Source organism: Castor canadensis, chromosome 1 (genome assembly GCF_047511655.1).
Source record: "Castor canadensis chromosome 1, mCasCan1.hap1v2, whole genome shotgun sequence".
Taxonomy (NCBI): Eukaryota; Metazoa; Chordata; class Mammalia; order Rodentia; family Castoridae; genus Castor; species Castor canadensis.
Window position 1 is genome coordinate 35,005,812 of NC_133386.1, and position 22,584 is coordinate 35,028,395.

The window sequence follows — 22,584 nt, forward strand, 5'->3', positions numbered from 1 at the left end:
ACTGTTTTATAATCTTTAGGTAAAGAGAATATTTATGACATTATTTTTAAGTCTTAAATTAAATTTAAGTAAATCTTAAAATTTTAGTTAAGCATTTGTTGATGTGTTATTAAATTTTATATTTAAAATGTAAACAAACTCAACACATATTTATCTGGATATATAATAATACATGTATGTTTGTCATTAGTATGTAGATGAAGACTGCAATACAATCTAAGTCTTCTTTCATCATTTTACATACTAAGGGTGCAATAAGTATTTCTTGATTGGCTGACTAATATCCAAGCACGTTTAAGTGTACTGTTTGATATTTAGGTTTTTCTGATGAGATTCCAGTACTTCAATGTGGTTGTTGGTATCACACTGACCTTTTTAAGGTGCAAATCGATCACATTATACCATTTGTAAAACCCTTCAAAGGCATTAAAGTTCTGTCAGAATAAAATGCAGACTGCCGCTTATTGCATGAAAGTCTCTGCAAGGTAAAGTCTCAGCCTCCAATCTCCCAGTCCTTACTCCTCTGTTCTGTTGGTCCTGATTATACTGCTTGTGCTGACAGTCTCTCATGTTTCCTATTGTTGCTGTTTTGCAGAATGGACCTCGTTCAATCTGTAATACCCCCTTTTTCACTAGTTTTAAAACTGCTTTGGAATCATTTCCTTTTGCAATCACTCTCTGCTTTCCCAGTGGAAAACAGTTTGCCAACCCTTCCTACATCTTTTGTTACTAAATCTTTACTCCATAGAAGTTGTGGCTCTGCTTTTCATCCACCTTGGTATACTCCTAGTGTTAAGAATAGTATGTGTAGTTCTTATGAATAAAATAGTGTTTAGTTAGTATGGGCTAAATTCTTGGTCCATGAAGGATGTTTTCCTTTGACCAGAAAATCACTCAAAAGTCATTTTCTCTGAAGTATTTTGCTTTTCTCTCAGGTGGACTCATTTTCTCCTCCTCCGAGGTCTCTCTTACCTCTCTAACTACTTCATCAAAAAAACAAAAAACAGTGCTATGGTTATTTCTTAATTTGTCTCACTCCTCTGCTAGATTGTGACTCTCTTGAGGATGGAATTAAAAAAGTATTTGTTGCTATCAAGTATTAGTTTATCAACTTTTATATACTCCCTAAATTTTTTATGAATAAACAAGTGGTCAATTGTTCAAACTTTTTAAAAAACTAATATTTTATATATGCTTATATTTTTGTTTTAGCTAGGTATCTGATGAAGAAAGTCCATGAATTTCTATATGGATTGATTTTTCTGAAAAGAAAAATATACTGCAGCTAGAATACTGGTTCTTAGGGCCACTTCTTCCTAGGGACTAGTAACTGTCACATAACTTCTAGCTCATTTTCTCTGCATCTGAACTGTGGAGCTTAGCCTAAATGAGCATGATATATCTGCATCTTTATTTCTGGAAGGGCTGTGAAAACACACATCACTGAGTTCTACTCAGATTATCTCTAAGAAGCTCCCAGGTGGTGGTGGTTATGGTGCCAGGACCACATTTTCAGAACATTTGACCTAGTCTCTCAAGGCATTTTGCACCCTGCATCATGTATATGATTTGTTTCTATGTTACTGGTAAAATGTAGTATCAGTGCAAAGGTTACGTAGGTTAAGTATCTCCCAAAGTCTCTGGAAAGGCCTTTGATTTTCATAGACTATAATCCTTCTAATGACAATGTTTTTTAAGCCACCTAAACCAATTTAGGTTGGATTGTGCTCTTTACCCCTTTAATTAAAGGAAACACTTGGTCATTATGTCACACATTCCTATGCTTATAACTAAATCATACCAATAAAATTAAGGCTTTCTGTCCTACTCCATCTGCCATAATTCATTGTCTGTCTCCATCTCTTTAAAAGTTAATTTTATTCCATTCCTTCTGTTTTATATGGGTAACAAAATTGGCCTATGAATTGGTCACATTTAAAAAATATATATAGTTTCAGGCCATTGTAGTTTCAAGAGTTCCAAGGATTTCTTTATTTTTGGTGTTGTAATCTCTTAGTTTCTGCTTCAAACAATTCATTTTTTAAAAATTTCCAGACACCAGGTAGGTTATGAGTATTCTTCAATAATAATGTTGACTTAGTTTGTGAAAGAATGTTGTTTTTCTTCTTGTTTTTGTTGACTCATTCCATACTCCAAATATTCTAGATAGCAATTTTTTACTTTAAAACTTTTAGCAAGAAGGATTCTTAAAGTCTTAAAAATTCTGTTGATTGCTGATTTATGACACATGAATTTTTAAGTATATCACCAAATATTTGGATTGATATTCTGTAAGGAAGTAAATGAACTGTATACTTTTAGCTTATTTATCTTACATAGACTCAGAAATTATAGTCAAGCCAAATATGGATGTACATATTTATGCATATGCACAATTTTTTAAGGAGGGCTAAAATATCTTACAAAGTTTCCCATATTTTCTTTTGTAGAACTTTACTATTAAATATATCTTAAGTTATTTAAATATATTTAAATATACTTCTTATGAATAGTTTTGAATTTTGAATAGGCTTTTTGCTAGTTCAAAGTGCTAATATCATAAATTATACATAATTTAATTGTATTTGTATTACTTAATCCTTTTTGCCAAAGATGTCACGTTCCTTGACTATTTTACTTTTTATTTAAAAACAAATGGAAAAAAGTTCACAGTCTTTCTATCCCTAAATTCAGCTACGAGTACCTAAACGAGCTACTCTATGCTTTGTATAAAAACCTCTTCCCATTGCAACCCTAAGTTGTTCTAATGAAGGACCACAATACTTTGTTGTTGTTGTTGTTGTTGGGACTAGGGTTTGAACTCAAGGCTTGACTCTTGAGCCACACCTCCATTCTGTTTTGCTCTGGTTATTTTGGAGATGCAATCTTGAAAGCTGTTTGCCTGGGCTGGCCTCCAACTAGGATCCTCTGGGTCTCAACCTCCAAGTAGCTAGGCTTACAGGCATGAACTACCAGTGTCCTGCAGACGACAGTACTTTAAATTGCTTATATAGTGGACCGTGATGTACTTAGAAAGTTTTTCCATTTACAAGTGGCTTCAAGAAAATAATTATTTACCAATAAGTTTAAATTTGTGATGGGATAGCCTAAATTGCATGTCTAGTTGATTTTGCCTGAATGTAGACTAATTACTTTGTGTTACTTGTTTAGTTACAATTTTATCACCTAGTTTGCTTAAAGCTGCCTTTTCTATTTAAGTGCACATTGTCAATGGATTTCATATGCAAATAGCTGTTTACTGTGATGGTACATATAGGTTGGACTGCTAATTTTAAGTTTCTCAGTTGCATTGCCTTATTCTAAATTAATGCTCTTGAAAATCACTTAAATTTGGCAGGAGGCAGACTTACTATGTTAGTTTGAAAGCATTTTTTTCCCCAAATATTGTTGTGCTAGTGAAGTGATCTACTTCTGCCATGTGTGAGATTGGACTGTTGGTGCTAAAATTTAAAAGGTTCTGCTTGTGGATTATAGGAAGACAAATGGCACATCTCTAGAAGCAAGGAAAAATAGTACTGTAATTCAGTGTCATGTTGATAGAAATAGAAACCTTAACCAGTCATCTTTTATTTTTGGCTTAGACAAGTAACTATAAAATACAACCCAGATGGTAGAGCTATGATAGTAAAGATATAGAAATGACATTTTGCTGATGAATTTTTTTGCTACCCTTTACTTTCCCACTTTCATTTTACACAAAATCTTTTATGGTGTAAGATGCCTGCTTATGTATCTAAGGACAGAACCATAGGATAAAAAATGTGTTTGGTGGCATTTTTCAATCTTCGATTATTTCAGTAAAGTTTTGTTTCATTTTTCTGTTCTAATTGCCTTTTTTGCCTCTCTGAAATCTAGCATAAATTAAGCTTGTCATTGATAGTGCATCCTATTACAACTTTATTTTTGGATACATATTTTAAATACATTTACAGTGTATTGTTAGGCTTTGCATGCCTGTATGCCTATATTAGAATGGGAAAACCTGTGAAGAGAACAGAGTTGGCACAACTTGTCCTATGGTGTCCAGTTTCAGCCAGCTCAACCAAGGTTGTACCTTGTGTTGAAATGGGAAAGGATTCCTGTAAGTGTAATTATTGTTAGGAGTGGAAGCAATAAGGAATGGGGCAGGGTAGCAGGTTTGTAGAACTGGTGTGTGTGAGTGTGTGTGTGAGTATGTACGAGAAAGTGTGTGAGTGTATATGTGTTAGTGTGTGTGTGTGTAGAAGAGTTGAACAGTGTTGAACAGTATCTCCTCTTGGTTTCCAGCTTCACTATCTCTGGAAGTGGTTCTCTTGTTTCTCACCTGTTGGGTCTACAGGCACTGAAAATGATGAGTCAAATTCCTGGAGAAGGACAGGAAAGGAAGGAAGTGGCTAACAACTAAACTGTATAGCATTTCTTTCAGTCCTCACAGTGACCCATTAAGATCAAAACCAGGACTTGTGTGGAGTTCTGTGAGTCAGAGCTGAGGCGCTGCTGCCCAAGGCTGATGGACTTTTGTCTTTGGTGTGTGTTTACATCTGTGTATTTTCACTATCATAAGGATCTTACAAAAAACCTTTTGGAAAAAGCAGTTTATACCTTTTCCTCAAAAGCATCTTAATGATACAGAGAATATGCAGAGAACACAAAAACTTTTGGGATTTATTTGGTGAATATTATTTTTCCATAGTTCAGATTTTGGGTTTGTTTTCAGTGATGAAAAGTTTGTCAAGATTATTCTTCATTATATTATGATTAAGAAGCCATTTTTTTCATCCACATTAGCCTGCATCAACATCTATTAAAATTTGGCCAGGCATGGTTCACACCCTGCCAAATAGCTGTAATTCCAGCTACCTGGGTGGTAGAGATCACAAGATCACAAGATCACTAGATCACTAGTGCGACCCAATCTCAAAAATGAGCGAGGCATGGTGGTGTGTGCCTATGATCCCAGGTGGATGGGAAGCCTTAGGTAGAAGGATCTTTGTTGAGGGCAGGCACCTTGCAAAAGAGTGAGATATGAAAAATAACTAAAGCAAAAACGGGCTGGGCATATTGCTTAAGTGGTAGAGTGCCTGCCTGGCAAGCGCGAGGCCCAGAACACAGCCAAAATAAAATAAATAAATAAATAAATAAATAAAAACAATAAAAAAAGACCACTGATCATTTTTTCTAAGTGCAAGATTTCAGGAATGAAGACTTAATTTAAGTAATTAATGGTCTATTATGAACTTGAAACATGCTTATGTAAGTTCTTAAGTGTTAAGTTTATTCATTTAGGCTTTTTGGAGATCACATTAGGGATAACTGAATCAAAGCAGAGGAATGTTACCATGCTTGCATGTACATTTCAGTATGGCTCCTTTTGAAAATCCTCTTGGGGCCTTTTTTTCATAAAGTTTTTCTGTGATGTGAAATCTCTTAGGTTTTATTTTCTTCTTTTGATCTGTGATCCAGCATTTTTAGTTTCTTGGACATCCGCATATGCTTTGTTTGATATTTTGTTGTTTATTAGACAAGACAGGTTGTAGTTGGATGTGTGCTGTTGCTGCTGTTCATTCAGGTGCAGTCTTGTTACACCTAATACTGTTGCCATAGTGTGCTAACCCCTCTCATGTAGACAACTGGTAGTGCTAAACCTTGGTATAATTTTGTAACTAAAAGCTCCTATAATTGGATACATTGATGTTTTATCCAAGAATATTTGGTGACACTTTACATAGTATTTTAGTATTTCTAAAATCCACTTGTCATTGTTATGTTACTACTAAGATAGATAGATAAATGTTTTTGAATTCTTAGGTATTTTAAGTCATGGAGGTGCTACAGATGACTAAAATCTGAACTATGAAAGAGTTTAGATAGAGAATACTTTTGGGCTTGATTATATGTTTTAACTGCCTTCGATATAAAGTTGGTGTATATTTAGAACCCACTAATTACTCTCACAAGCAGTTTTAAAGACTAAGTATGTACCAGTAATTCCCTTGTTCACATATCTTATCTATATGCTTTTGTCATTTTAGGTATATATCTCCTTTAGAAACTAAACAAACAACTAACCAATAGACCAGAGTTGTTAAAAATTCATTTCAGAGAGCCCCAAGGCCTGTAGTCAAGGTACAGTCATTCTTTAGAACAAGTGTGCTGGTGTCTACAGGGAAGCTAATCCTTAGTTGATAAAGCAGAATGGCAAATTGGCAGTGTCTCTGCAGGAGCTACGGTGGGAGATAGCAGCTGTAGGTTATAGGTTGCACTTTTGGTGTCACCTGTCTGCTATGTGTTTGCTCATTTTACTTATGGATGCAAATAGAATATTCACATTTGTAAAGAAATTATATTGTAGAGTTTTTAAGTTTTCACATAGATACATACTCAGTAGACAATCTTCTGGGGTCTGTCAGGCATAAGTTTATGCCTGATAGCCTTATTTAACTATTCACAAGAAGTAATTATGTTTTCATGATTTCTAAATTAGCTTGGCAAAATTATCTGGAACTTTCTCAAGGGAGTGTCATTTTATTCTGTCAACAGAATTTTATGAGTTAGGTATAAATGAGCTAAATACCTAATCCCATTTTTACCCTTGGAGGCAAAACTATTAATTAAACTCCCTGGTTTACAGACTTGTTTTCTGTAACATATTGGAACTCTTTCCATCTCTGACTTTGAGCAAGACTTTTTATGGTTCAGTAGTGATTTTCCCAAGTATATTAGTAGTATATTATTAGTGATCTATTTGCTCCCAGGTAACTTAGGGCAAGACCAATGGGTAGGAAATGCCTCTGCCCCTTTGAGTTTCTTTTTTTTTTTCACCAATGTCATTATTGTCCTTATTACATTCCACAGGACCCCCAAATCATTTTCTTCTACTCATCATTAACTTTGTTTCTGGCATCATTTAGAATTGATTTCTCCACTTTGAAGGTTCACAGTCATCCTCATGACTTTAGTCCATTCATAGTTTCTTCAACTCCCTACCTCCAAAGTTCATCATTCTTATTTTATCAGCAATCTACTGTTTGATTAAATGGACTATAATGTCTCACAACTATTCTAACATTACATATATGCCTCTTCTTCCTACCTAATGCTTATTTCCATTCTCCCCACTTTTTCTGAACTTAAATATAAGGAAATGCTGCTAAGAAAGCACCCTATATGACAGATATTTGATCAAGGGAAATTCCTACTCATCAGCTACAATTGGGGCCACAATACAACTGGAAATCCTACTTGCTACATTGTTTTTCTCAGTTTTCTTTCTAATTCTTTTCTGTTTTCCACTCCATTTGATTCTTTGTAAACTTCAGTCACTCCTCCTTTTTATCAGGCCATTTCTCATAATTGAAAAAAATTAAAAGACATATCATAGAAAAACTCCCTTATCTACTAATTCTACAAACTATATCTTCATGTATCTCCTTTCCTCTTTCTATGAAAGGTAATGACCTTATGGCCAGTGATTTGGATCCTATTCTATATCATGCAAACAGTTATCATTTCTCTCCATTGTACACTCAGATATTCCCTATCAAGTTGACTCATCCACACCAATAGCTAAACATGTCTTAAGTGTTTCTCATCTTAAAAAAATAGTATGAAAAACCTAAACAATTTGCTTCATTCCTTGTCTTCTCATATCCTTACTTAAATCTCTCTCCAAACTTCCCATAGGAGTTTTGAAGCTCATTATCTCTTCTCTTCCACTTTCTTTACCACTGCTCAATATATTTTCCATTCTGTTACTTCATATAGGTAGTTCTTTCTTGGGGCACATCAGACTTCAGGTGCAAAAATAAGGGACATTTTCAAACTTAATTTTACCTAGTGTTGACCAGTATTTGGTCCTGATAATATTCTTTTATTAGCTTTTGTGACACTGTCCACCTCCATTTTCCTTTTATATCTCTGCATACATTAAATATGTTTCAAGCTCCTCTGTCCTGCTTGTAGGCTTATTTGTTTTAGTCTTTCAGGATAGGAAGTATGGAGAAAGTGAGAAGACCTAGGGCAGAGCCTGGAGAAACTGGCATGCTTAAAGTTCACATGTTAGAAGTCAATTATATCTAATGATGAGGATTGAAATTGGTTATATATAGGGAACTATATAGGATTGGACTTTGAGTCTCATGTTATAATTAGAGATGCAGGTGAATGTGCTTTGCTAGTAGTCATGGCTGGATCTGCAAGCCTTTAATCATCTTTGTGTGTATTAACCATTGACTATTGGTCATTACTGAAATTTTGATTAATCCGTATTTCTAGTATTCTCAATAAATATTAGAGATATGATTTCATTTTGGCTCCTTTAGTCTTTGAAGGAAAACTGTGATTTACTTCAGATTTACAATAGTAAAATATGAAGTTTAAAAATTCAAATCACAATAATATAGTTTTAGGAGTTTCATGGGAATGAAATGCCAGTTTCTTTTACGTTTTTCCAAGTTTGGGGTAGGGGCTTCAGTTCTTGATAAATTTCAATTTATTGCATGTGTCCTATTATGGGTGTTTTCTTCCCATGATGGCAGTGATGCTATTTGATGCACAGTACTCACTGTGTGGGAGCTGTGCTGAGTGTGTCATGTACATGACCTCATTTAATCCTGTCTAAAGCCCTGAGGTAGACATGAATAGTTTCTGTTATAGGAGAGGAAACCAGTGTTTAACTTTTATGTAAGTTAAAAAAGTAACTTTACAGCAGTTTTTATACAAGTTAAAGTGATAGTTAAAGGGAGTGAACTAAATACATACCTGGTTTTGGAGCTTAGACACTTACCATTTGGACATAATGAAAGATAATTAATGGTAGCTCACACCTGTGGTCCCAGATATAGGGGGGTAGGGGAAGGAGGGAGGCTGTAGGTACAAAGATTGAAGTCCAGGCCAGTCCTGGGCAAAAACGTAAGCCCCTATCTGAAAAATTAATTAATTATTTAAGAAAATAGTCTAAAGAAAAAGGGCTTCAGGCCATCACTCAGCCTAGCAAGCACAAGGCCCTGAGTTCAAACTCCAGTACCTCCAGTCAAAAATAACTAAAGACAATTAATAGTTAAATTTTCTGATTTCTTCAGTACCCATAATACCTTATATCATTTCATATGTCATTTAATCATTTATATATACCATTCAGTCTTCCCAACAAACCTATGATTTAGGCAAAGGCAGAATAGTTCAGAACAGGCTATAAAGTCACTTGTTATTTGTTTCTGTGGGTTACACATGACAGCAGACCAACAACAACTGACCCAGGATCCCTGACATCGAGTTCAGCTTTACATGCTATGAGACCCTTCCTTGTCTGTATTAACCCAGTTTTCCAGAGGACAGAATTGTTCTTTCAGGTTTGACACTATTTTCTCCTCTACTTTAATTCGACTTTACTTCACTTATTTAGTTAGTAATCCAGGAATGTTGCTGGTGTAGCAAAAATTTGATTAGAATCATCACCTTCAGTATTTCAGGTAATGGAGTGGAGTAAAAACAGCAGGGAAAGCATTCCGCCTTGGTCCCAGGCTGTCCTCCTGGAAGGGTGAAAGTTGACGTCTTGTGTGGCATCCATTGCTCTCTTCTTCTGGGAAGCCCTGGTTGACCACTTGACACCAAGCATTAGATCTGACCTGAGCACTAGCCCAAGCAAGCTCTGAGTAATTAAGCTGTTAAGATTTGTTTCCCCTGACTGGACATAAGAGCCTTACAAGGTGAGGGCTCTGCTGAAGTGTTAAAGCTGATTATATCTTCAGTAGTAAAGGAATCTGATCTCAGAAATGTCTTCTAGCTCTTGTTAATGAGGCAAAGACAACACTTAGCAGAGAAAATGAGGACACTAAAAAGAGAACTTTTTTCCCCTTTAATAAAGAACCAATCATTTTGCCTTCTTTTGAATCAAGGCCTAAATTTACTGTGCTGAATAAACCTCAATTTAAATGAACAAATAAGAGCATTTTCTCAGGGGTATGGTAATGTTGTTTAAACTTATAACCTATGCAAAGCAAGGGGAGTTAAACAATTCTAGAAAGTAACACTAAGGTAAGCCAAGAAGTTAAAATAATTTAATTAGTGCTGACAAGAACAAGCTGAAATAACTAACAGATGTTAGTTGTTACACAAATATGTGGTTTATTCACTAGAATGTGTTTTTTCTCTAAAATAATTTCTTACTTTTTCTTTTATCTACTTTCTCTTTCCTTGAACCATTGTTTAAGCAAATAAAACTTATTTTCCTATGGTTCACTTACACAGCCCTCACATGAAAACAATGTCAATAATTACTCCAAGAGCAACTTTTCATATGCTATTGTTTAAGTCTTAAAAATTTCAAAATGAAAGACGTAATATACACATATTATAGAGGTAAGGCTTTGCTCTAAAAGTCCCCAAACTCACATGTACATGATTTGCTCAAGATTTGTTAACAAGAGAGCTTGGAATCCAATACTGTTTTCTTACCCCTGAAGAAAGTCTCTTATGTACTACAATTGCATCAGTTATACATTGTTTAAACTTTTGGATTCTGTTCTCTACATCTTGCTAATCCCTTTTTCCAATAGTTACCAAACAATATGGCGATCAAGTTTATACAAAAAGCATTTATATGAAATGCGAATCATCTGTGCATGTCCTCCCCCCAGCATGTCTATGTCCTTCATTAGCAGTCCTCCTATCATGAATCATTTTTCCTCTAAGCCCTCATCCTTCTGAACTTCAACTTATTCCAATAAAATCTGTGCTCACTATGGGCAAGTAAGAAGTACAAAAGATATAATACAGGGGAAAGCTGATGATGAAATGGATGGAGGAAAGAGGAACCATGAATCTCTTTTTGGTGGCTGTAGGTGTTTGATATGACAGCATGAAGGGTTTAATGCTCATGATACTATCACTAAATCCCTATAATATATAAACAAGTGTGCTGTTTGAAATGACATTAATTTTTTTATTTAAAATTGTACAGAGGACATTAAAAGCCTAAAATCTACTTAAATGAAATCCTCTCACTCTGTCTACTTCTTTATGTAGTGAACTGATGAAAGCAGCCTAGAGGTAGTGTGGCTCAGCCATTTCTTGCTTGACCACTGTCAGCTGCTTGGTCTTGGTCTCATTCTTAACTTTAAATAATACGTACCTCATACAACTGTATGAACAATTCCATGGGCTTTGTGTGTGTGTGTGTGTGTGTGTGTGTGTGTGTGTGTGAGAGAGAGAGAGAGAGAGAGAGAGAGAGAGAGAGAGAGAGAGAGAGAGAAGAAGCAGAAGCAGGCTAGCTTAGAACAGTCTCATACAGTTAAGTGCTCAATAATTGTTAATTATTATTACAAGTGTCATCGAGTTTCTGCTCCTCCTCTCAAGTAAAATTGTCCTGGAAAAGGTTACCTGGGATCTAATAATCACTAACCCCAATTTATACTTTTTAATTGCATTTTCTTTGACTGCTCTTCTATATTTGGTGTTATTTACCATGGCCTACACCTTATTTTTTTCTTTAATATGGCCTCCCAACTTTGCAGATTACTTCAGTTTTCACACAGCCACTACTAGCTTCATTACTTTCTCTTTCTCTGTAAGAGGTCCTCAGTATGTGCTGAGTCAGGACCACAGACTGATCCAAGAACTGGCAAATATTCTCATAGGAAGGGAAAAATGGCTAGAGCTCAGTGGATAGTAGTAGAAAGGCTCTCTCCTCAGAAAATTTGTGTTTATTAGGTGCCATTGTTTACATAATCAAGTATCCTAAGTTACAGTTACTTGACCTTATCTAATTAATTTTCTGGGAGTGCTGATGTACCTGATACCTGGTACTTTTCTTTCTTCCTTTACCATTAGTTCTTATTTATGCTTTGGCTTTAAATTTCTGGTAGCTACTTTTCAGTCTTGGCCTTCCTTTTGCATAGATCCCTCTCTTCATTTATCTTCCTGTGCCATCTTACTCACCCATCACACTAACTTTTAAAATTGATAGCTTACTGCCTTCTATGATGCTCTCTTCTAGATCCTACCTCTTCTCTTTCAGATCTACCTATTTAGTATCCCCTAAGCATTTCCCCCTATATCTTTTTGGAAGGAAATAAAATATGAATAGTACCCAATAGTTACCATCTTCAGATATTTGCATCTTTTTTCTGTATCACTAGTCTTGACAGCATCACTCACCTAGTAGCCCAAGCCAGCAATGCTTGAATTATTCTGTATTTTTCTACAGCTAATGAGCCAACAAGTTCTAGCTTGTCTGCTTTTTAGTATTATTTTGGTTTCCATCTAAGCATTTCTACAGCTGCTAACACATTGTCTGTTTCTTTCAGATCATTTCTACCTTATAACCAAATATATTTCTATTAGGTCAATTTGATTGTATTACTTTCTTACTTTAAATATCAACTTTGATTGTATTTCCTAAAATGCTTTTCAAAATACTTCAAAATGATCTATATATCTCCATGAATAAAGAAGTCAAATAAAACATCAAAATGCTAAAGGCTAAACCTGTTTTCTCTTGGAAAATCACAGCACATTTTTTTTAAAAAGGCCATATGAAGTTTTTCTATCAAGTATAACAACAAAACTCTGCAACATGAGCCTGTGTTTAACCATGCAATTTTTTTTGGTTGACATTTGTTAATGTAGAGCTGTTGACAGAGTACATTTCAAGTTATCCATGCCTATTTCTATCCTCATGTCTTCTAATTTAGTTATCCAAACCTGTAGTCATATTCTGTTTCATTGTATATCATTTATTTTGCCAGGAATACCAATATGTGTTGATCTCTATCCTGGAAAATTATTTCTTTATGCCTTTGATACTTTCACTGGTTAGCATACTGCTTAGAACACAGTAGATGCACAACAGATGTTAAATAGATAACAAAAATGGGGAAAGTCCATAGAAGATTTAATTTTAGAGATAGCAGTTTTACTTATCTGCCTTTATATTGCCTATTCATGAAATCTATTAATCCATGATAATAAAAAATATTGAGCTGTTTGGGGCTAGGGACATGACTTAAGCCTTAAGAGTGCCTTTTAGCAAGTGCAAGGTCCTTGCACTTGAACCCCTCTATTATCTCCCATTCCCTCAAAATTGAGTTGTTTCAACTTAGTAATTCGACTATTCAAATATTTTTTTTTTGTGCCTGTACAAGGTTTGGGAAATTACATTGTAAGATATATTTTTAAATTCTTAGTAGAACAAAAATCAAATTTACATTAAAGTATATTACTGTTACTCTCCTTTTACTGTAAAGAATGATTGTTGTAAATGTTTACTGTTTCTTCTTGACAGGTAATATTTGAAGCAGAAGTCTCAGGAGGGAGAAGTGGTTATATTGCCATTGATGACATTCAAGTACTGAGTTATCCCTGTGGTAGGTTGTGATTAAGAATTGTATTTTTCTGTGTCCTTTCAACACTTGTCTTATATTGGCAGTGACTGTTGATTGTTTTTCACTTGGTCATTGCTGTCTCTTTGTTGTTGTTATTCCTAGTCTTCTCTTTAGTGTGACAATATCCCTGAAATCTTTCTAGAATTTTTGATTCAAATATTTTTCAGACTTATAACTGACTTGTAAACATATTAAAGGAATCTCTTAAATTATTTAGTTACTGTGAACAAAGTATATATGCAAAGGCACGTCTGTGTAGGACATATTGTATCTTTTGAGTATTATTCAAGTATCAAGGAAAGTAAAGAATAACATCAGAGTTCAACAGAAAGGAAGATAACAAGAAGCCTCACTAAGTTATTGGATCTGCTAATGTCAGGCTGAGGTGAAATGAAGGGAATGAATTAGTTCACCTATTTCAAACTTGGACTATCTCTTTGCTGATGTCATAAAAATAAATATCAGGTTAGTTAGCATTAAAAAACAGAAAGTTAATAAAACAAAAACTCATTTACCAACACATAGTTTTATTATGCCCTTAGAAACACATTGATTACTTTCCAGATAACATACCTAAAGTTGTGTTTAAATACATTACCCACAAGATAATTATAGCAAACATTCAGTGCAGCCAGGCTAAACTCCACAGGTATAAATTCAGACTTTTCTTTCTTACATGTTCCAGCAACAACATTGTGTAGGGCCCATGTATTTGGATGTTCTGTGCAGTAATCCTCCCTGATGGTACCAGCTCTAGCAAACATATTGTAAACATAATACACTGGGGCTACCCTGCCAAGGGTGAAGGCTTGTGCCCCCGCTGAGTGACTGTTACGCTCTAGTGCATCAGGATCCTCCACTGAGGATGCTAACTCATACATTGCTTGACCTTTTCCCTCTGTCTTGATTCTTTAAGTCTGGGATGGGACCTGAGAATTTATATTTCTAATTATTTCCCAGATGCTGCTGATAGCCTGGTCAAGAATTCCTTCTTTGAGAATGCTTCTTCTAGCTCATGTTCTAGTTCAAGCTGAGCTCTTACTATAGTAGGGCCCTAGAGAAAGATGTACCAGGTAAAAGTCGAATTGTATAGTCCATGTGATATGTTCTTAGGACGAAGAGAACAAAATGACCTCCCTCAGAGTTCAGGTTGGCTTAGTAAATTCTTTCAAACCATTCCTGTGAGAATTGTGCTTCCTTCTCCTGTTTGTGACAGATGACAGAGAAAGGCTTTCCTGAGTAAACAGGTAAGAAATTATTAGTTGAGCACAACAATGGCAGTTGCAGTGCAGTATGGTTCTCAGAGAGCTTTTCTTTTATTCGTCAAGGCTTAGCTTTTGCTCATCGTATTTTCTTTCAGTGGAAACCATCAGTGGAACTTCAGTTTTAAAAGGTAATTGCAGACAATACTGAGTTGACAGTTGTATGAATCTTGTATATTTTGATTAGAGTCAATTTTTGTTGATCTATAAAGAAATAGGAAGTGGATTTAACAACAGTTAAATGGATATTTTGATTTTGAGAAACAACAATTTTCCCTCATTCTTTGAAGTACTAGAAGGATCTAAGAATGGAAGTTTTATTTTAGTTTTTATACTTTATTTTAATTATTGTTATACTAGGGGTACATTGTGCCATTTACAAAATTTCTCACAGTATATCACAGTTGAATTCACCCCCTCCATCATTCTCTTTTACCTCCCCACCACCGCTCCTACAATAGTTTTAGTAGGCCTTATTTTTTCCATTTACATAAATGTATACAGAGTATTTCCGCCATGTTCTCCCTCTGACTCCTTTTTTTTATATCCACTCCCCTCTCACTGTTACCTATCCTCCGGACAGGACATGTTTTGCTTTCCTGTTGAAGTTTTTTTTTAACAAAGAAAGGAGAAGTGATTAAATCAGTATTTTAGAAATCTTTATATGTTCTTATATCTTTACATTATGCTCTGGTATGTTCCTATTTAATCTTTTTTTTTTCTTACTTTCACTTATACCTTATTTATTATTGCCCATAACCAATGTGCTATACAGTAGCTATTAGGTAGACATTTTTGAATGCTCCCTATGGAGAACAATGTTCTAGCAATTATGGAGCAATAGGTATAGAATACTGAACAGAAGACAGCTGTGGGAGTGAGAGAGGAAATGACGTTTTCTAGTACAAACAGAAGTCCATTTTCTTATACATATTAGCTTGTCTAAAGATAGAAGCATTAAGAGAAATACTGTGTTCAGGAAAAGTAACATGGTGTAATTTCTTCATGTGAAAAAATAAATTATAAATTTTTTCTACTTTCACAGATAAATCCCCTCATTTTCTCCGTCTTGGGGATGTGGAGGTCAATGCAGGGCAGAATGCCACATTTCAGTGCATTGCTACAGGGAGAGATGCTGTGCATAACAAGTTATGGCTTCAGGTAAGAACCACTCGGCAGATGCACTGAAGAGTTCATGTGATTAAAAAAAAATCACTCATGTATTGTTTGTGGTTTTATCTTTTTCTGTGTAAGTATGAGTGTGTGAAAATGTGCATGCATGTGGAACAGGCTGGGTTTGGGAGAAGGGTTAATTTGACTACAGATGCAGCATTCCTTTTTTGCAATATGAGTAAAAAATTGAGGATATATAATTAATATTTATATTGGTATCTACTGAAACCTAATGATTCTCCAATGCTATGTTCACACTGTAAAGGAAATTTCTCTAGACTCATTTGAAATCAGAATAAAAATGAAAATTTTCTTATTTAATAATATTTTGAAAACTGAATTTATGGCAGTACTTATGTTGGAACTGTCATACTCAAAGTTTTGAAAGTATTTTAAGAAACTCTTGTATTTCAAGAGATGTACATTGGAAAGGAGCCAATTAATTTTATTTTCAGAATCTTTGTGTAGCGAGGTAGTCACATCTGAGGTCAGGACATTTTCCTTGCATATATAAATTCCAGAATAAATCTATACTTAAATAATTGTGACTTAACATACATGTTGGGGAAATGTAAATGGTACATATTAAGAGGTTTAAAAGAATCCAAGAAAGAACTGAGGACCTGGGAATATGCTTGCCTTCAAAGAATTTACTGGAAAGTTGTCTGTCAATCCTGGAATGCTGGGGGGTAGAGGGAGGGGAGGGCTGAGAGCAACTCTGAAGCCAGGAGACTGAACCTAGAACAAATGGCTGTTAAGCTAGACATTTAAAGCTAGATTATATGTAAGCAATATTCCTAGGTTTTTTTTTTGTTGTTGTTGTTTGTTTTTATTATTGCTTGTTTTTTCTATCTGCATTAGAATTAAGGGCAAGAGATTTAATTAATGTAGGATCTTAAATTGCTAAGAGTACTGATAGAGATCTAAAAGAAAAATCATTGTAAGTTTAAGTTTCTTAAACATAGATATAAGGATTTATTTACTGTATCCTTTAGGGAAGTTAAATTAGGGATAATTATTGGATTGTACGTATTTGGAATAATCGTCATAAGTGATTATAAAAACCATACCTAATATAATATCTGATGTTATGGTAGGTGTTATATTTTTGTTATACAATTCCTATAACAATCCAGTTGGATATTACACAGATGTACTTCATATTATGTACTATATATTATACTTCATATAATCTACTTATCACTGCTAATTTTATAACTTATTTGATTTATATGTATCAGGATACCATCTTTTTAATCCATGTTTGGAAAGGACTCCCTTTTCTCTGGGTTTACTAATTTCCCCTATAGATATTGAAATATAATTCTTTCTAGAGAACATAGTGTATAATATACCACCTGTCCTATCAACTTAATGTTAAGTCCATTTTCTTTTCTCTCTCTCTCTCTCCCAAAGTAAATGATTTAAAAATGATTTCAGACTTATTTTGTAATTTGCTTCTATTTTCTTTTACTAGAATGGGATCATTATTTGGTATTTGGCTTTATTTGTGAGCCATATAGTCTTTTCTTAGGGAACGAGAAAAGATTTTATTCTTTCGCTGGTTTTATGCCTTAGGATTGAGTGTGACATTGAAATAAAAAGGGTTTTGTATCCACAGACAGCAGCTGCCTTGTGGCAACAAAGACATTCTGGACTTTGCTGGTCTGAGTGGGTTATAGTCAAAATACTGCTCATTTTTGTTCTTTTCTATTTTGTAGATTGGCCCATTTTATTATGGTTTCCTAAAATTGTCCTCCTGCCATTTCTCAAACAAAGATGAGCGAAAACAGTCTGTGACACTTCTGTTCTTCTCACTTTTCTCTCTCCTTGCATTTGCTACAAAAGGTGAATTTGTGTAGTTCTCTTTGACTTTGACTTTGACATTGCACAATTCTTCAGCAGTGAACATATTTACCTTATTTACTGAAAAGCTGTTCTATTTTTTAAAGAAATATCTCATAAATTACCCTAAATTGTTTTCTTAAATCATTCTTTTTCCTATTTAAGAAATACCTATTGTTATATTTCAACATTTAGGGAAATTTTCAAATTAAAATAAAAAATTTCTTTCTAGTCATACCATGTAACAATCAGCTATATAAGACTGGTCCATATATATGTATATGTTTGTACATATATGTATGTGTGTGTGTGTGTGTGTGTGTATTAGAAAGTGGCTATTACTTTAAAAATTTACTCATCCTTTGTTGTAAATAGTAAAAAAATAAAGCAGAAAGAGTTTTGGTTCCACAGTGAATGTATCAGCTAACCCATACAAATAGATGCCATGTTATTTTTATTTAGGGTCCTGAATAACATCCTAGAGTTCAAAAGGCCCAGTTCTTAATCCTAACCTTAATCCTAACCTTCCTAACCTTTTCTAACCTAGTTAAGTGCGGTGGGTTTACAGACTTCATTAAACTGTTCTGGGCTTTTACTTCCTTATCTGTAAAAGGAGATTTTTGATAGAGACTAAAATGCCTTCTGGCTATAAGATGCTAAATTAGGTCTTTTTTTGATGGCTTGAAACATGGCATGATAACCTTTTTTGTTTGAGAGAATAATGTAAAATTTTTATGTTATTAGTTTTAGATGAGAAAAAAAATGGTCCTTTAAGTTAACTTTCACTGTGAGAACAAGTGCTGAAAAAATCTGCTAAGGGTATTGAGAATATATGTGCTTGAAGCCACTCGGTGAAAGGTCATCGCATTCTGTCATGGAAGTAATGGAATAACAGCATAACTGTTACACCTGCCATGGTCAAGGGAACTAACAAATGGCAACCATCTTTTTCAAAGTCCTCCAAATAGCTTAATTATGTTGTTTTGAGCTTCCTTTGGTAACATGTTGTCTAAATGTAGAATAACGTAACAAAATTACACAAGCTGCTAGTTTTCTATTTTAGAGGGAAAATGGCACACTATGACCTCATGAAAGGGATTAAGCACTATTTTTGATCATACTTGTTATTTTACGTCTTTTAATATAGAATTACATGTAAGGAATAAATCCTTTCATTTAGCTATTGTTTCAAGGTTATGATTAATTTTTCAAAAGGTTTTATTATCTAAACTTACATGCCAGTTAGGTAAATTGAGAAATGGAGGGGAAAAAAGAAGCAAATACTGAAAAATATACCTAGTCTAATCTAGGATAATTCACAAGGTATATTATGGTAGTTATGTATCTGTAGAAAATGTTATCCCATTATGTAAATATGGAGTCTGAAGAAGGCCACTCTAGATATATAGAAAACAATTACAAAATATGTAACTCAATTACCCTTCTTATACATGTTGAATAAACTAATGTGCATAAAACATTATAGTTTTATACTAATAATAATCTTGTAAGTATCAGTGGACTAGAAATGTGCTGTAATCTTGAGGATTTCTGGGACACAGCTTTTATCAAGCATGTTATATGTACTGTCATATGTTGTAAAGTATACGCATATTAAAAGGGACATTTTCTTAATGTCATAAAGCTCAGTGAAGTAGCATATATTCTTGGTGTGAGTATTTAATATTTTCGTCAAATAAATAATTTATAAATTTCTCCACATAAGCATGTTTTTCAATTCTTACAAGTTTTGGAACTAAGCTTCTAATTGTATTCCTAAGAAACCCCAATACTGGAAAATTTGTGATGCACGACTTAAGGCTTATAATGAATCTCAAGTTTAGGAAATAAGATCACAAACGATAATTTACATGTAACACATACTGAAATAATACAGTAAAACATCTAGTTGTATTGCTGAGAATTGTCAGGTAATTTTTGCACAGGAAAAATAAGTATTAGGTTATATATTTTATTGCTCAGTTAAGTTGTTCAGGTCCTTTTTCTTGCATCTCTTATTAATATGAATAGCAGTTAAAGTGACTGAGGAAAACTGAATATGCACCACATATTAACTAATGTGGTGCAGCATTTCCACTTCTAAGTATTTACTCAAGAACAAATAAGACATATGCTCACGTAAAGTTTCCCCCAGAATGTTTAATATGTTTGTTCATAATAACTCATAATTATAAAAATCTAAACATCCATTAACAATAGAACGCACAGACATTTTGTGATTCATTCAACCAATGGGACGCTGCTTGGCAGTAAAAAGAATGAATACTCATTCATGCAACAGCGTGTGTGAACCTAAGCCACATGGTGTTATCAGACAGATTGCAGACACAAAAGAGTATGGGTTATATGATTCCCATTTATATTAATTTTCAGAAGAAACAAAATTGAAATCAAAGTAGTGGTTGCCCTGTGGGAGTTGAGGATTGGATGGAATAGGATTGGCAGGTGGGGATTTATTCTGTGGTAATGTGTCATATATCTGGATTCGTGTATTGGGTTATGGGTGTACATACATATATCAAAGGTTAAGACCCAACCAGTATACCATATATATATTTTACCTAAATAAACACAAATGAGGAAAAAGGAACACATGGTACTTTTTTTTCAAATACCCCGCTTGCTGACAGTACTAATCAGACTATACATGGCAACAGCCTAAAAACATTACATGAATTTTTGCCCATCTTGTCTATTTGAAGTGCTTTGATTACATTCAGAAGTAACTTGTAATCAACAGTATCACTTTAGATATTGAAGGAAGCATGGCCTGAGTATTCTGTTTTAAGAACATCTTATAGCTTGAGGATGGAAAAGGCTTGAGATTGGTTATATTGTAATTAATAAATTAGTATTCTTTCATGAAGGTCCAGTATGAGTGGACACCTACATGGCAAACCCAATAGAACCCATTGCTGCAACATCTGTCAGACCATATGCTTTGGCTTCAGGTTCAGTGTAAAAACTAAAATGCTAATGACTCCATCCTTCATCACAGAGCTTGTTGGACATGCATCATTGAATTGGGCTAGAAACTCACAGTGGATTTTCTGAAAGTAGCGAATTGTGTGGGTAGATTTGGTGGCACCATTTGTTTTGGTGAATTAAAATGAGACTGTTCTATGTGTGACTGGTAATCCTATGCAGATTGCCATCAAAGCTCTGGCAATTGGTCCAATCTGTCAGTAATCGCTGCAGGTGCTGGCCGGGTTCCTCCTCCATGGGCCTGCCAAAACAGGAAAGTCAGCCACTGCTTTGCCCTTGGTGAGGCTCATCACTGCTAATGTGGTGTGATACAGCTAGTTTCTCAGCCAAAGGAAATGTCATTCCTTATGGAGCAACAGATAATTTAAGCAGTGGCTTGAGAGTAATAATTGAAGAGTGAAATTAGTAAAACGAGATGCAAATTGCTCTGAAAAACAACCAGAGAAAGGCTGACCTCTTGAAGTCCCAACTGTTGCCAGCTCAGGGTCAATAAAAATGGCTGATCTGAAACTTCTGACCACATAGTGGTTTACCTGTTCATACAAATGCTGTAACCTCCTTTCTATAATACATGTGAATGTCACCATATAGCAATGCTTTTTACAACTGATGAAATATTCAGTTGCACTCTTTCAAATGCTATGTAACCATTGCCTGAAACATACTTTCTGATGCTTCCATGCTAATGTATTTCCCTATGTTTATCTGTACTGTCATATTAAATACGTGGGTGTTTGGAGCATATTTAATTTCCACAGAGATTTTACTATTCTTGCTACTGCTTCTTTGAGACAAAACAACTGGAAAATTTTCACTTATCAGAATGTAGAATAAAAGTTCTCTGAAAAAATCACTGCTAAGAAACTATAGTTTACAGAAGGAAATTCATTGAAAAATAGTTTGAGGAGAATTTTTCCATGTTAACTTGACTAAACATGTTAATATGTGATCAACTCATATTACTATCACAAAAAAGAATGAAATAAAAACACTATGTTGAAAAGTGTCCCAGTGTCAGGACTTTGTCAAAGTTCTGACATTTCTAGATAATTGGCTTTCAGAGTGTCTTGACACAGTTCTGAAATACTACAATAACAAAGGGAGTGTATAATTTATCATGACAGGGAGTAAACATGAACAATTGATGTTAGATTGACTAATGAGACATTGCACAAACATATCTTGAGATTTGTGAAAGATTGGTAAGTTTCTAAAAACTTAGAATGTAGACAATATCTAAGGTTTGAAGCTGTAAATTCAGACATAGAAGCTCCAGGATGAAATAAAATTTCAACCAGAGGAAGTATCCAAGTATAATCTGAATAAGCACTTGCCGGACATGTGTTGAACATTCAGCCTTAAGCTGAATGCCTTCAAGATCCTTTTAGCCCCAAGGAATGGTTCTATAACTAAATAAGGAAAGACCACATAGAATCAAGGACTACACTATTTCAGAGATGAGAGCAAGCAACATAGGCTAGAATGTTTGTGTAATCATTAGAGAAGACTTGACTGAGACCTTGAAGTTTATATAGGACCTGATGAGCAAAGGTTTAAGTGGGAATGCAAAAAGCACATGTGTGTAATTGCATAAAGTGACATGGGTGGAGAAGTAGAAGGTCCTTACTGAATTGGAATGCCCACAGTGAGAAATAGAAGTAAATAAAGGCAATTGCAGAGTTGGAATTAGACCATAGAGAGAATTGGAAGAGACTTCTATTGGTAATACACCAGGTTATATTAGCCCAAGATGGACAGTGCAATGGAATTTGGTAAAATCTGTGTGAAAGGAACAAATTAAAGAAGACCAAAGGTTTTGATCAGGTTATGGTACTAGCTGACAGAATTTTGAGAAGACATTTGAGTAAAGTAATAATGAAAGTTTTCTTTTGTTATTATTGTCATATTATTATTGT

The 22,584-nt window shown here is 34.5% G+C and overlaps 1 protein-coding gene across 16 annotated transcripts in view; it reads left to right on the forward strand.

The window, feature by feature from the left end:
- The window catches only part of Ptprk (protein tyrosine phosphatase receptor type K), a 504,921-nt gene that overhangs the window by 237,599 nt on the left and 244,738 nt on the right, over positions 1–22,584 (forward strand). For all 16 annotated transcript variants that reach the window (XM_074075059.1, XM_074075053.1, XM_074075007.1 and 13 more), the window contains exons 4-5: positions 13,283–13,364; positions 15,690–15,805. In XM_074075059.1, the coding sequence (XP_073931160.1) occupies positions 13,283–13,364; positions 15,690–15,805 (198 nt within the window). The remainder of the gene's footprint in view (positions 1–13,282; positions 13,365–15,689; positions 15,806–22,584) is intronic.